The sequence below is a fragment of the Vulpes lagopus genome, chromosome 3 (genome assembly GCF_018345385.1).
Source record: "Vulpes lagopus strain Blue_001 chromosome 3, ASM1834538v1, whole genome shotgun sequence".
Lineage (NCBI taxonomy): Eukaryota > Metazoa > Chordata > Mammalia > Carnivora > Canidae > Vulpes > Vulpes lagopus.
The window spans coordinates 46,367,178-46,383,821 of record NC_054826.1 but is presented as its reverse complement, the minus strand read 5'-3'; the positions used below and the strand labels follow the sequence as shown (position 1 = coordinate 46,383,821).

At 40.9% G+C, this 16,644-nt stretch overlaps 2 protein-coding genes across 3 annotated transcripts in view; one reads left to right on the top strand and one right to left on the bottom strand.

Annotated features, from left to right (window-relative positions):
* DOCK2 (dedicator of cytokinesis 2) overlaps positions 1-16,644 on the bottom strand; it is a 398,532-nt gene that overhangs the window by 193,820 nt on the left and 188,068 nt on the right. The window lies entirely within an intron of this gene.
* Positions 1-16,644, top strand: part of INSYN2B (inhibitory synaptic factor family member 2B) — a 132,796-nt gene that overhangs the window by 100,436 nt on the left and 15,716 nt on the right. Inside the window, exon 4 of one of the 2 annotated variants that reach the window (XM_041750397.1) lies at positions 12,764-15,892. The exons of the other annotated variant lie outside the window; for it this stretch is intronic. Within the exon in view, the coding sequence (XP_041606331.1) occupies positions 12,764-12,950 (187 nt within the window). The 3' untranslated portion in view covers positions 12,951-15,892. Of the gene's footprint in view, positions 1-12,763; positions 15,893-16,644 lie in introns of those variants that run through there. 2 annotated transcript variants of the gene reach the window in all.

Genomic DNA, 16,644 nt, shown 5'->3' with positions numbered 1-16,644 from the left:
GCCTTTATAATGCTTGCTTATCACACTTCTTTGCCAGAAGAGAGCAGCTCTCAGATTCATAGCCATAGGCAAGCAACAGTATCCAGCCAGAGGGTAATCATTTTAAATTTTTTACTGAAGTTTTTAACTTTGAAAACTCGTCCTTCTATATATTCATCATAAGTAATGCAGGTCTCCACTTTCAAAAGTGATATTAACTATTTTGTATAAATGTTCAAGTTTAAAAGTGAATTGACTTAGAAAAATTAAGTAAATGTGCAGATGGTGTGGGGAGTTTCACAAAGGCCTGGAAGGTGATAAATGAAGGATGAAGTTTGGGAAACGCTGCACTAAGGAATAAGCTCCCTTTTCTCTTCTCAGAGGCATGGGGTCCCTCCATGCCACATCCCTCCTCCATCCCTCATCTATTCTCTGCTTTTCCAGTACTTTGTCTTCGCAGTCAGTCTAAAAAAATAAAAGCCTTTTTGGAGGTCTTTGGCTACACCAATCATGCATTTATTTTCTGGATGTAGATCCCTGAAAAAATCTGCTTGGCTTAAGTTGTAAAATGCCTCAGATGTTTTAGGGAAAAGAATAGGAAATCTTTCTCCTATCTAAGCATGTTGCTTCAGAAATGGAAACAAAAAGCAAGCTGGAAACTTACCATTTTAAATGGGTGAAGGGTGAGGTTGGCCATGGAAGGTTTGAAATGTTCTAGAGAGGAGAGAGCAGCAGAAGAGCCGTTGTGTGTGGGGGAGTCTACCAGGACAGCTCTTTCCTGCCTCCTCTTCTCAGCCTCAGCCTCTTCTCATGGCTTCCACTGCACTCATGGCTTTTAAGTTTATTTCTGTGACACCATCCTCCCCTACCTTTTTCATGAGATTGCTCTCTTCCCCTCTGTGCTTACCTGTAAATATTTCCATGTTGATATCTCAAAGCCACTTAAAATTCACCATTTATCAAAACACACTGCTTATTTTCTCCCATGAAATGAACTATCTTCCTATTAGTTCTAATTTGCTCAAAGCCATTAACCATGACTTCGTAAACCTTAGTCCCCACTGCCTCGCTCTTCTCCTTCACAGTATCCATCAGACTGGCTGCTAATCCTACTTGCTAAATCCATCTCCTTAGCTTTAGCCCCTCTGGTCAGTCAAGGCCCTCATTATTTGTCACTTGAATGCTACCTCATTTATCTGCCATAGGTCCCAGGTAATCCTTCCAAATTTAGCAATCTTAGACTGCTAAAATGCCCAAAAAGTAAAATCTTAACATGTCACTCTCCTGCTAAACAATCTTGTCCTGGTTCCTGTGCTGCATTTAGCTAATTTTTCAGGGCCCTTTGAATGTGATCCTAACCTTCTTACCTTCTGGGTCTCATATTTCTCCCAAGCCACAGAGAATTCAGTTACAAATACTGTGTGTTCTATCATACCTTGGTGCCTTTGCATAAGTTCCCTCATTTCCTTGGTTGCCTTTTCTGCCTTGCCTTGTCTGGAAATTTCCTCTTGCAGCTTAAAAGCCAGTTCCTCTGGATAACCTTACAATCAATCCTTCCTGTGGAGGAACCCTATGGCATGCATGTTCCTCTGCTATACCATTTATCCTATTGCATTATAGTGTAGTGTTGATGAGTTTCTTTCCTTCAGCAAATGGCTAATATCTCAAAGTTGTGGGCCAATATCTAGTATGTAGTTGGTGCTCAGTAGATACTTGTCAATAAAGAAAATGGCTACATTGACTGGAGCAAGGATAAAAAGCAGTGGTGGGTTTGAGACAGTTATTTAGATTGCCCAAATGCCATTGTTACTATTTGTGTGTGTCCCTGCCCTTAGGTGGGGAAGTGGAGGGTCTTAACTAATCAAATTTCTTATTGGAAGGTTTCTATGCAGCAGGTCCTCAGTAGATATTTTTGAATAGAAATAAACAACAACTGAATGTAATACAGAAATTGTCAATTTTCAAATACCTGGAATGCTATATACTCTCGACAAAATGGAACCTAATCAAATCTTCCTTTGATGACTCAGAGAGCCTGTTGCAATTTCACAGGACATTGGGATCCTCATTCATCATGGCCATCCAAAATTATTGCCCAGTATCTCTGTACCAGCTGTGGTTGGAAAGGCAAAGTTTGATTTGTGGCAAACCACAAAGTCCCTTCATGCTTAAATATCTCCCCTCTGTGGTATCTGAACTACTCCAATGATCTCTTTGGGAGAGGGGTTTAAGACATTAGACCCACAGTCTTTCTTGGTAAAATATCAAAACCCAGTGTGGTGACTAGAATAATGGCCCTGTAAGATGTTCATATTCTAATTCCTGGATAGGTGAATGTTACCTAACATGGAAAAACAGACTTTGCACATGTGGTTAAGGATCTAGGGATGAGATGAGCAGCCATGATTGTCTATGTTGGCCCAATTTAATCATGAGGATCTCCATAAAGGGAAGAGAGAGGTAGGAGATGCAGAATCAGAGAATGAGATGTGACAACAGAAGCAGAGGTTCAAGAGAGGTAATCACAAGGAAAGAATGTGAACAGCTTCTAAGAGGTAGAAAAAGCAAAGAGCAGACTCTCTCACAGAGCCTCTAGAAGGAACACTGCTCTGCTGACACTGGATTTACAGTTCTGGAGGACTTCCGATCTCCAGGGCTCTACAAGTACCATTTGTGTTTTAAACCACTAAATTTGTGATCATTTGTTGCAGTAGCAATAATAATACAATCAGATTAATTTTTTATGATTCATAAACTGTTGACATCTAATTGGAGGTCAGTTTTTTTTATTTTTTTGGATGACTTCTATGACAGCTAGCTGAAGGCAGAGATCTGTTGGGAATCAATAAGAGTGCCTATTATAGATACTTGGTCACTATAAACACCTTTTGTTCTCACATTTAATCCTAATAATCATGTGAGACAGATACAAATACTTCCATTTTGCAGATGAGGTAACTGAGGCTCAAGCACTTGCATAATACTCAGATTAGACAATTAGGACTGAAAGAGTGAGAACACATGCAGAGTTACTCTGAAGCTAGTAAGTGGCAATGACAAGATTGGGACTCAGTTCTAGGGCCGGCTAGTTAGATTCTACAGCATGCTGCCTTCAGAGGCCAGACCTGTTTATGGGATGTCAGCAGAATGTTATGTGGCCAAGTTCCCCTCAGCCAAGGGCATCATGAGGGTTTGTGTTTTAGATGTAGGCCTTAAATAATGTTCTCAAAGGTTAATCAAGGACCACCTGCATGAGAGTCTCCTGGGTATCTGAATACTGGCTGCTGGCCTTCACCCCAAACCTGCTGGAGCAAGGGGTGGGATGAGGATAGGAGTCTTAATTATAGCAAGCTCCTTGGAAAGGTCTGATCTGAATAAAGCTTAAGAAACATTCAACTAGGTAAAATCAGGGTATTTTTTAAGACTTTATTTATTTATTTGAGACAGAGAGAGAGAACATGCATGAGAGAGCACAGTGGTAGAGAGGAAGAAGCAGGCTGCCTATTGAGGAGGGAGCCCAATGCAGGGCTTGATCCTAGGACCTGGGATCATGATCTGAGTTGAATGTAGATGCTTAACTGACTGAGCCACTCAGGTGCCCCAGAATCAGGGTCTTGAAAGGAAGAGGTGGCAATTGATTTATGAGAAACTTTTGTGACAAACAGCCTACATGTCCATGAAAAGAAAATTCTTGCTTATAAAATAGCCCAGCAATTAGTTTTTGTTTTAAATGCATCATTGGAAAGATGATTTACCTTTCTACTAATTAAAGGGTTACACCGTCATATACAGACTTAACTAGGGGGTGCATGTGAGATTGGATGCAACATGAAAGGAAGAGGAGGTCAGGGGGCTTGCTCATATAGTAAGTGTAATTTTTGAGGCCTATTTCCAATGAGAAGAGAAAATGAGTCTCTGTCAGTCCACTTTGGGGTCCATGCTCGCATTATGCATTACTTAGAGGATTCATTTGTAGTCACTCCTTCCTGCCACAACTCCCAGCTCCTCAGGCCTCATCTGAGATCAGGAATAGAATGGCAATCCCTGCTGACATTCCTCCTCCAATTAAGGTTAAGACCAATTAAAGCCCAATTCTGCTCCCAAGCTAAGAGCCCAAATGCTAGGAACTATCCTCTGGTGAGTCTCCTGGGTATCTGAATACTGGCTGCTGGCCTTCACCCCAAGCCTGCTGGAGCAAGGGGTGAGATAAAGGATAGGAGTCTTAATTATAGCAAGCTCCTTGGAAAGGTCTGATCTGAATAAAGCTTAAGAAACATTCAACTAGGTAAAATCAGGGTCCTTTTTTTTTAAAGATTTTGTTTATTTATTTGAGAGAGAGAGAGAACATGCATGAGAGAGCACAGGGAGTCCTGGAGGAGCAATCAGAAATACCAGGTAGGGCGAGTATGCAAAGTGCTGCCTGGCACCACTGTCCCCCTCTTCAGGAGATAAGTGTAGTCACCCCATGCTCCTGAACCAGGTAATATGCGTGACACTGAATGCCAGGAGCCTCCACCACCATCCTCTCATTTCCTCAACCTCCATGGACCATGGGCTGCATTTTCATCGTGATTGACTCCTGTTGCTGTTACAACTCCTTCTGAATCAGACAGAGAAATCAAGGATATTCAAGAGGAGATTTGCTGCAAGCATCTCTCTTTGCACCCAGCAACCAGCTTTTCCTTTGTACCTGGTGTCACTCCCTCACAGTTTTGGTATTCAGAACTCATCAGAAGGAGCCTATCTGGAACACAAGCCAAAGCCTTACAGCTGTGTGCCTTGCAGTAAAAAAGCCAGGCTTGTACCTTACCAAGGAAAGAGGCTGTGGAGTATTAATGAGCAACCTAGGGTCACACAGTCAGTGGCACTAAACGTTTCCTAGAGTTTCCTTCTGCAGTGAAGCTTTTTGACCACTGGGTCTCGGCCTTGCCTGCCACTTACAGCTATTACCTAACCAGAGAAAAAGGTATTATTTTACAGAAATGCAATATGCACCCAGGCCTATGGGTTTAGTAACCAACTTTCCACTTAAATTTTTTAGTATTTTCCTTTTGTCTGCTTCTGATGCTCTGCCAGTGTGGAGCTGGGTGACCTGTGAGAGCTTTTCCTTCTAGCCACAGTCCTCCCTCTGGCCAGCAATGAAGTCTGCAGTGAAAAATAATTGTAAATTACAGAGCATATCTGTTCTTTCTAGTAATCACAGATGTGTTTGCATTCCTCAGCACATTCCAATATGGACTGAGCAGCATTTATTACAAATGCTGGAACAGGAACATTATGGCAATACCATCCAGCATCCCCCAAACAACTGCCACCAAACATGGCTCAAGCTCTCTCTTTAGGAAACAGACATAGAGTTTGGGGTACATGTGGAAATTTCTCTGAGCCTCAACAGGTTGATCCCCAGGACATTTGCTCCTAGCTCCCATTTTTCTCAGTAGCTTTATCCCTTCCTTCTTCTACCTAGAATGCAAGGAAAAAGTAGGATTTATAGCATCAGCAATTTATCTGAAATAAAAATTAAATCTATTTTAATGCATTAATAGCTAAATAGCCTGAAACATACCATAAATATAAAATCAATCAAGTTTAGAATTTCACAGGAATAACAAATGGATGGCTGCTGGCAAAGAGGCCACGGCTGACCACAGAATGATCCAATCTTTATTTCTCTGTCAAGTTAATGTAACAATCATTACTGTTTGTTAAGCCAGGCATGGTGCCAGGTGCTTTGCCAAACACTGTACATGTATCATCTCATGTTAGACTCCCAACAACCCTAAAATGTGGGTATGGTTGTTATTATCACTCTGCAGATGAGGAAACTGAGATGCAGAGGGGTTACAGGAGCAACTTATCCAAGATTCAATGTGGCCAGAGCTCAAATCGATCCTGCTTTCAGGAGATTTTCCTGCCCCTGTCCCCCTTACCTTTGACCTTGCATAAGCAATGAATGTACGTGTTTAAAGCTCTCTGAGATGATCTGCCCTTTCCGAGGTCCTAACATGAAGACCTTCTTGACACACAGCCACAGAACACAGGGCACAGACTTCTTCCATAGACAGTGATCAGCAGTGAAGCTTTCTACATCTTGGTACTACTTATTTATGTACCAAGAAGAGAACCTGCAATTCTCTGAGGACTCCTCAGCAGACAGATGCCCTAGGAGAAGGGGTGCACTTGCCAACTTAAAATGGCTGCAAGTTGTGAAGCTTAAAACTATACCCTATAAATAATGAGCAAACTGATCATTAAAAGAAAGCATTAGGAACAAAATCCCATCCAGGCTTGGGGAGGGGTTTGGGGGGAAGAAAACAAACTAACAAAAGCTCCTACTTTCCCAGACTATAATTCTTCCCAAGAGACACTTTCCAAAGTGGTGTGATTTATCCAAGTGGAGAGGAACCAAACTATCCTCTTTGATTCCATTGATTCTTACAGATAATTCTTTAAAAGAAAGTTGCAGTTTGTCCTTCTCCGATTGACTTATTTCACTCAGCATAATACCCTCCAGTTCCATCCACGTTGAAGCAAATGGTGGGTATTGGAAGGGAAAAGAAATGTTGGGAAATATCAGGAAGGGAGACAGAATATAAAGACTCCTAACTCAGGGAAACGAACTAGGGGTGGTGGAAGGGGAGGAGGGCGGGTGTTGGAGGGGAATGGGTGACGGGCACTGAGGTGGACACTTGACGGGATGAGCACTGGGTGTTTTTCTGTATGTTGGTAAATTAAACACCAATAAAAGTTAATTAAAAAAAAATAAATAAAGTCATTAATAACTAAAAAAAAAAAAAAAAAAAAAGAAAGTTGCAGGAGGTCAATAAATCTGTGGTGCACCTGGGTTCTATGGTAAGAAGGGCCACGGAAGCCCTCTGACAGATGAGGAAGAGATGGAGAGGGGTTCCAAAGATGTTTTGTCTCAGGGAGATGCTATAGATCATTAATTTCCCAGCCAACTTGCCTGGACTGTATGGTTTATGGCAGTGGCTTGTCACCATTTCTCTTTATAAAAGAGCAAGACTCATCTGCTAAGAAGGAAGTGCAAAGAGCCCACCACAGACCTCAGCAGCCTACAGTAGACTCAAGGTTGCTGAGTACCTATATTACCCTGAGTAGGCTGCCTCCTTTTTTTTTTTTTTTTTTTTTTTAAGATTTATTTATTTATTCATGAAAGACACAGAAAATGAGGCAGAGGGAGAAACTGGCTCCCTGGGAGGAGCCTGAAGGAGAATGCGATCCTGGATCCTGGGATCATGCCCTAAGCCAAAGGCAGATGCTCATCTGCTGAGCCACCCAGGTGTCCCTAAGCTGCCTCTTACGAGCATGTCCATTTTCTCTGGAAATGCAGCCTCATGGCCAGAATTACCCTGCAAGCTAGAAACACTATTATGAGGTGGTCAGCTTGGTCATAAAGTGCCCCCCATGGGGCCCAGCCCCAGATTTGGACTGGCTCCACAGAGGGTCATTAAAGTGGTGCACCAGGCCTTGATCACCATCACCTCACCACCCCCACCCCATACACATTTGGCAACTAGGACCTCACACAGATAGAGACTACTATGTTCTTTTAGCACCGTATACCTTAGTATACAAGCTTTGGAGCGGGACAATATAGGCGCAAATCCTGGCTCTGTCACTTACTCGTGTGTGCTCTTGGCAGAATATTTAACCTCGTAGTTTTCTCATGTATAAAATGAAGTTAATATCTATCTCATGGGGTTGTGAGAATTACATGAGACATGCAAGAATTACTGAACTTCTAGTATAGTGTCTACAATACGGATTACACTCCATAAATGAGAATAGTAGTAGTTGTCCTTGTCTTCTTACCTCCCAACCCCTCCTCCTCCCCACCTTCCTACTTATCCTCATTACTGTTATTCATTTAATTATTCATTACTATTATTCATTTAATTACCATATGTCCTCACCTAACAAGGTGCAGGTACTCTCATACTTCCTTTCTTAGAATAAAAACCCCTGGTAATAGCCAAGCCCTGGGCTAAAACATTTGATCCCTCTTTGGAAAAACAAAGGACTAGCAGTCAGGAAGCCAGGCTTGGATTCTGATCATAACTCATGGTGCGACTTCCCTTTGCTAACCCCTTTGTCAGTTTAATGGGGATAGGAACCTTCCCAACCTCCTGGGCTATTGTAAGGGTAAAATAAAAACACACATCTGAGAGGTTTGCAATATGAAAGTGCTATATAAAAGTAAGAGGTTTCTACTATTTATTTCTATATAAACTTTTATCTCCTTTTGGCTTATCCAACTTCAGTTTGCTTAGCCAAGATACTGCATCTAGAGCCTGGCTCTGTTGCTTTCTTATATACTTATGCATTTATCTACTTTTTGCTTCTCACTATTTCTTCTTCCAGAAAAGCTGTGACTTAGGCTTCTTGCTCCTTCCAGTTACTTAGAAAAACACCCTTCTACTTTTCAGCATGATGGCTTAAGCATTGATCTGATCTGTCAGATTAGTAAGGGGCCCTCAGGAAGAAAACTGGAAAGCTCTCTTCCATTTTTGCTTTATACAGAGCTCATTTTCTAAGTGCAATGTGGTGCCATACACAGGTATCTTGTATGGTATGGTGCCATACCATACAGGGTACCCCTGAATCAGGTGGTAGGTATTCCTTGCATCTTCAGTGGACTAATCTCACAGACCTTCAGTGCTCCGGACTATCTCAGTGGTTCCAGGCCTAAATCCCATATTGTAACAATTTCTTGACCATTTTCCCCAAACTGTGAGCCAGAGGTCTGCTCAAGCTCAGCACTCAATATTTCTCTCCTTCCTATGGAATATGAATGGCAGAAGATGCTAAGGGTGTCAGGGTAGGGAGATTAAGAGTTAGAAAAGAAGTGGTGGTTAGGTTGCAAAAGTTACTGGTGTTCTACCTTGATACCAAGCCCAAGGCAAACAGTCATTCCCCAGAATCTACAAAGGACCCTCTGCTAAGGGTTTACTTGTAAGCACCTTATTCCCCTTTCAAGAGGTTGCTGAATTAGTTAAGCAGTGAGTTGAGGGGTATCTCCTCTTCTCTACTCAGCCTCAAAATGAAAACAGATGAGAAAGGGCACTGCCCCAGCCTATTTATAAGGCAGCTGCTACCAAAACAAGATATACTCCCTCTCCTCCTCTCCAAACTAAACAGTAGTTTGTCAAATGGATGAATAAGAAGAAAAGTGGCAGTTTTCCTTTATGTTAATAAATTGTTTTGGCCTAAAAACCATTAATCAATTTCTTTCCAAAGTGTACATGCTTCCCTATACTCTGCTATTTGCCTGGACTTGAAAAGAAAGTCACTTTCAATCCTCTTTAAATTGCCAAGACTCATGGGGACAGTTACAGGAGGAGGGTGGGGAGCTCCCTAAGCTCTAATGATTATAATGGAAACCTGTGGTGTTTCCATAGAAACATAAAGAGTATATTCTTCCCAGAATGTATATAGAGGGTAGGAGTGAAGAGTGATGTTCCTGACAAGGTGTACAATTACCAAAAAGCTAAAGGTATGAGTGAGAAAGTAAGGCAGTCGGTCCCTAAGATAGGAAGGCAAAACACTTAGTGAAGAGTAGAGTGGGCCGAGACCATATCCTATGTGAGGACATTTCGCCTTTTATTGTGTCCCATCTGCACAACTACCTAGCAAGGTAGCTTTATAATCCCCATTTTCAACTGAGTCTCAGAGAGTAGCAACTTGCCCAAGGTCACCCAGCCAGTAAGTAGTATAGCCTCAGTTCAAACCCAGGAGTGTTCCACTTGAGAGCCTCTGTTCTATTCTCTATATTGGGCTGAACTTTAAATTGTGATGATGAGACAGAGTTAACATTCTGTCTCCTGGCTCTTCTCTCTCCAGGCATGCCAGTTCTATACACATTCTGGAATCTTCCAGAGCATTATTTTTCTAATTGGTTTTGGGACACTGTTCTGAGTCTTAACAAACTCAAGTGGTTTGTTGTTGTTGTCATTTGTTTGAATTGTGAAGTCAGAGAAAAGTTACATATAAGAAGAAGAAGGAGGCCTGTTTATGTTATGTTCATATAATTTGGTAGAGGTGTATGCATAAACAGTTGGAAGGTAGGGGTAGTTGAGATAAATGCAAAGCATTTTTTAAGGCAATTGTTAGTGGATGGATGGATAATAGTCTGGCTGACTGAATAGATGGGTGGAATATCCTGTACCAGAAAGCACAAGAAATTCTGAGAATGAGCAGGAGGTACCCACTTTATTGGGCTCTATCTGGTGCTCTAGGATGAAGGTTATCTTTTTGCCTTGGGGGGAAGGCTATGAATATTTCAGGAGGTAGCAGAAACTATGAATGTGGGTGTCCCCTATCTGTGAACTAGTGCTAATGGGGGTAAGAATCAAAGTTTGCAACTTACTGCTTTAATGCTTTCCTTGAAGCAATGCAGAGATTGTTGGAAACAATTCTTCCCCAGCCTCTGAATCCACCTCCTTAAGTATTCACTGCAGAGAGTGAGGTGCAGGGAGTGCAGACAAAAATTCACCCTAGGCCCAGAGACAGAGGAGTGCAGAGCTGGATAGTGCATCCTGGAAGTGAAAGCCTCATTGTTTGAGTCTGTTGAAGCCTTTGTTCACTGAGCTGGCAAATCCTGGCCTTTGGCTAAAATGTCCCTAATTGCTTTTGATGTTGACTAGTATTTACTGAAGACACAGAGCCACTAGACTACCAGTTCCAGGAAGCCAGAAATAATGTCTATATGTCTGTCTATCATTCCTTCCCTAGCACCTAGCACAGGGCCTGGCACATGGGTGATACTCAATAAATATTTGTTGAATGACTGGCTGTATACTTGGTGCCTTGCTCTAAGCTGAGTGTTGTACATGCAAATCCTTTAAATTTCACTGAAATCCTATGAGTAGGTACCATGCTCATTTTGCAGATGAGGACACTGTGGCTTAAAATATGAGAAATGACTTCCCCAAGATCTCACAGTTAATTAGTCATGGAGTTTTGTTTTGAAAAACACAGCCATTATATAGATCACCCAGCCAGGAGTATGTCCCTATGGAATAGTACAGGGAGGAATGGACAAAGAAAGGATGACACCAAGGAGAAGAAAATCTGGGTAAAGCTTATCAAAAATGCAGAAACAAAATTATGAGAAACATCTTCCAAATGCTCCCTAAGCACTAATACCCCATCAGATTGGCTTCAAAATATGCCATCAGGATCTTCTGACTCTTTAGCTTCTTCCATCTTGGAATGTGCATTTGAGGGTTATATTAGGCATGTGCGACAATCATGATTTGCCTTTCCAGCAACACTTACTCTGATCCTGGGTCTCTGAGAGTTGACATGAGGGTAGTAGATAAGGACAAGTGTCCCTTTAATAATAGCTCCTTTTCATGCCTTGCTGGGTAGAAAGGCCTTGGACTGTCATGCTACATCATAAACCCAAGTGGGATCTTTTGTCTTCCATATGAAACATTTCATTTCCCTCCTTGCTAAGCAAGGAGAATGCACTGTTTCTGTGACTTTGCATTTCCTTCACTTTCTACACTCCTACACTGGTTACTCATCTTGGGCCATCTGAGGCCTCTAGAATGAAACCAGGTGAAAACACAGCTGAGAGCTTAAGAGCCTTCTTATAATCATCTCGGCAGTGGAAACTCCCCTGTAAGTAAATCTCCTAGGGAGGAAAGTGGACAATTGAGGGCAGAGAGAGCTGATGCATAGCCTTCAGGGGCATCTGTAGGATTAATTCTTTTTGGCCCTGCTGTCCAGTTTCTGGGAAAACTGAGCCAGAGTTATGAGGCAAGCTGACAAACTCTGACACACCTGCAGGCCTGATTCTCAAGCCCTCAAGGGCATGGGAAGTGTGAGTACCCATTGTGAGCACCTACTATGAACAAAGCCAGAGCTTCTGTACTCCCTGTCCTCTGACTCTTTCAGATTCTGGGAACCCTCAGTCCCCAGATGCATCATGTTTACCCCAAAGATCTGTGTACAGATAATACAATGGAGTCTGTACATTAATGACTCCAAAACACACAAATAAAATAGCAAAGAAAAAATGGAGATTAGGAAATGCCCATCAAAGGAAAGAATTTAAGTATGTCTACATGGAGGAATACTATGAGGTAAGTGTATAGGGAAAGCTCTATGAGACACATTGTTAAATTGAGAAGGAAAAGATAAAGTCATAATGTATTAGTGGTAATAATGGTAATGATGATAATAATAACACTAACACGAGCTACCACATGTGGAAGGCTTACTACATGCCAGGTACTGCTCTAAGAACTTCCTTTGTGTTCTCTCACTTAATTAAAATACATATTAATTTCAAAGAAAGCCTTTGAGATAGTTGCTGCTCTTGTGTCCATTTTATTGATGAGGAAATTGAGTTGTCAGTTTTATCGTATATGCCTCTGCATTATTTAAATCTTCTATAATGAGACAGTTTTTGTGTAAAATGCATAAAAAGAATGAACAATTTAATAGCATTAAATAAATGTGTGAGAGAGATTGAAGCAATATTTACTGAACACCTACTATCAGGCTGCCATATTATACATCTCAGTTAGACTTAAGAACACCCCTAAAAGGAAGGCATTTCAGGTGCCAATTCAGTCCTTGAGGAACTGGAGGTTGAGAGGGCTGGCAGAATCTTCCCAAGGTCAGTAGGTACTTAAGCATCTGGGACTTGATCTCAAAGCCTATGCCCTTCCATGTCAGTTGGACTCTTGGTGATGCTAAATCAATATGTGATGATTTGAATTTACTTTCCTTCCTTCTCCTCTATGTTTTTCAGTGTAGAATATGATTTTCGGCAGCAGGAAGGCAGGTTCCATGAAGTTCTACAGAGTCTGGAGGAAGCGGAACCAGTGGAGGAGGCATCTCCCCCACCAAAGTCCCCAGCAGAACCCCCAGTCCCTGAGAAACAGGACTTAAGGAGGAAAACCAAGAAAGTGAAGAAGAAATGCTTCTGGTGGATCTGAGCTTGTTGGGTCTATTCCCTTTGCCCTCCCCAGATACCTCCCCATGGTGGGGAAATCACTGCCCTCAGGCCTTCTCTACTTCTTAGCACAGGCCCCAGGTGGTTAGCCATTCAACCTGCAGAATGGGAAAGACTCGGGGCTAGTTTAGCTGCTGCTGGACACCTGACAACTAATCTCACCCGAATGAATGATACTGCTTGCTGAGGACTTCATGGAACCTAGAGTGACCACTTGCCTAGTTCCCTGTCATACATGACCAGGCCACAACCTTGTTTGAAAGTCTAAGTTCCCACCATGAGCAAAACCTCATCACATTTTCCAACACCTCCATGATACTAAACACTTCCTTCTCATCCTGGGTTCATCATCCCAAAAGAAAACAATGTTGTGCATAACAGGAAGATAGAGGAGCATTATAAGCAGACACCCCAGGAAAAATTAGATACATAAACTGGCAGTTTTCCAAGATATTGTCATACATAAACACAACAGAAGTAAGGCATAAAAATGTGAAATTACCTAGTGGGTTGGGTCATTTTCATTTAGATCCCAAATCAAGGATGTGTCATCTCATGCTGTGTGAGCTTTATAGTCTGTGGCAGAGTAAAAGGTTATAGCAGAGTATAAGGAACTTGTTGGTATGGCTACCCTACAGTTGTAACTGCTGCAGTAGGGCCTGCCTTAAACCATCATGTTCTCCTGTTTGGGCTTGAACTTTAAGATTGGGCTTGAAGTTTAAGATTCTACAGTTAATGTCCCTGCAATATTTAAGAGATGAGATCCAGCAGCTTGTCTGTCCATTTCATCTTACTAGTAATATAAAACTAAGGTAAAAGACAACACTGGTTCTTGGTCATTCATCTCAGCAACAGCCTTGTAGATAAGTTCCAAAGTATATTAATCTTCACAGTCTCCCTTTCTGATGACCAGGTGACGGTCACCTGACTGAAGAAGCAGCAAGACTGGGGATGAGGATATATTTTTTACATTTTAGTATTAAAGACCTTTCCTTCCCAAAGTCTGAATTCTTTTGAAGTCTGACTCATTCTTTTTGAGAAGACCCTCATACATGTGGGTCCAGTCAAACTTGCATGGCTGAAAAAACTACTAAAGTAAAATAATTAATTGCTACATACTCTTGGCGATAAGGGGCAGGTTGGAAAGGCTCCTATCCTTTGCATTAAATTCTCTACCAGCCTGTGGTTGCATTGATGCTGCTTAGAAAAGGGATCCTAAAGCTCAATAAGCATTCAGTGAAAAAGGCATTTCATAATCCCCTTTGCTGAAGATCAGGTGTCTGAGTTAGAGTCTGCAGAGTGCACGTGGGATGTATGTACCCCACTGCAAATTGAGACTAACTGAACAAACCACTCCGACAGCTTCACCTTTCCCTGTCACCCTGCTGCAGTGCACAAAGCTATTTCAGTGGGAACGAGAGGGAAATTTGGCAGAGAGTCTCAGCTTGCACTATTTAAGTCTTGGAATGTCATTCAAGATGTTCTCATTCTGTTTCTAGTGTAATGTTTAAACCCACAAAATGAGACCAGAATACATAACACTAAGTTGGAATTAAGATAAATACACTTGTCATACTTAAGAAGTCACATTTCAATAAGATATGCTACCACTGGCTAAAAGCCACAGATCTTTCTGTATCCACACAATCAACTCTCAGTTGGCCCCAACAGTGGAAAAGAACAGCACAGAGGATAATCCAATAAGACAAAATCATTTGGGATCTCTTATATAATTTTATCTCATAGTAGAGCTTCTATCTTAATTTGCTTTGCTTACACTAATTTTCAAATCAATTTATATTCTTGGGTAGCATGTTAGAAAATAATCCTGTTCCTGGAATTAAGATACCCAAGTAACACAACAGTCTATTACACTAACCTTTGGCAAATTGCTTAAATTTTCAGGACCTGTTTGTCCACTCTTGAATGGAAATATAAATCCCTACTCTACCTACTTTATAATCTCTGTGCATATTCCAACATCAAAATGAGCAGGATGACCCAGAGCTGAGCTGGATCACTTGCCAGAGTCAGCCTGCAATGATGAAGAGGTGTCTGAGGTAACTCACACAAAAAGGATAATCCAACCCTTGGATAATGAAGCTCATCTTGTCATACATTTACATTGAGTTGGGGGGCCTAAGATAAATCTTCAACTGAATTAAATGAAATTGGAGTTGGAAAATGTTGACATTTTTTAGAACGACAACAACAAATGAGGCTATAATAATTCTATACCAAAGCACAACACAGCATTGCTCAGGCCACCAACCTGAAACCAGGAAGGGGGTCTTTTCTGAATATTGAAAATTTTAAATAGTTAGGAGGGAAATGGATTCAGTAAACAACTTCCTGCTAAACAAAAATGGTTATCTCTATATTTTGAACAACACACAGATCCATATGCCAAACCTCTATAACTCATCGACCATGTGAAATCACTTCTTTGTCAAATATTACGTAACATCTACCATGATATTCTACAGAAATAATGTACCTGAGGTTATATGGTTTTATGGAGAGATATTCATTTAGAAAAAATTACTTTTATAAAATTGAAGGGAAAAAGACCAAAACATCAACTTCATTTGTAGGAGTTTATGTAGCTGCTTTCTCTGTAGTCAAAAAAATAGGTACTCACTATACTTGGAACTTCATACCAGTTCATCTATAGAGCACCTTCTTAAAGACTATGTACCAATGTAAGGTTTTGTAAATTTCTAAACTGTTTTAAATGGGATATTATCTTTTGCAATAAACTTACATATTTTTCCTAGGCTTTAAGACTCCATTACTAGCTTGGGTTGATTTCGGTTATAAAATTTAAACTTAAAAAGGATGACTCAATGGTCCTAGTGACAGAGATAATTTTCATTATATTCACTTCTGTATGTTTCCCAGGAAAACAAATCAACAAAGAACATATTTAGAATATAGTGCCTTGATGATCACCTGAAGCCCATGTGTCCTGGGAGCAAAGGAGGCTGTTGAAATCAATCGAATAGTTCCTAGCATCATTCAGATGGATACACTTTCATGATTTTTATCATTATTGTGCCCATACAAAATAATTTATTCAACATTTAAAATTTTTTTCCTGTAACTTTCTTCCTTAAAAGGAAGCTTTATATCACTATCAAAAGGAAACCAATATGATGTTCCAAAATTAGAAGATGAAATCAAAATAATGTTATCAAATTCTTGCTAAGTTTTTGAGTGTTGGAGGTGTAAAGTCTGAGACCAGCTCTCTTTGTTAAAAAGGGAGATTAGCAAATATTCAATACATGCTAAAGCGACTTTCACATCAAACACATTTTCTACTTGACTAATCAGGATGTTTGAGAGAGAATTGAAAAGAAAACAACTTTTCTGTCATGTGATTCCATTTTTTTCCCTTCATTGTCCATGAGCCATGTAAAGCCAGCTTGTTTACCAATTTAAGGCAAGAGGAGTCTTGGGCATAAAATCAGAAGTCTTGGGTTTGATACTCTTCTGCCATCTTCTTTTTCTTAGGTGACTTTGGGAAAGTTAACCTCTGTGAGCCTTGGACTCCTTTTTTTTAAATATATAATACTGAACATAACCTTTGCCTTACAAGGGTTTCTAACACTTAAGTGAAAGTCCTGAGCACAATGTGGAACACACAACAGATGCTCATTAACTTTATATGCATTCAT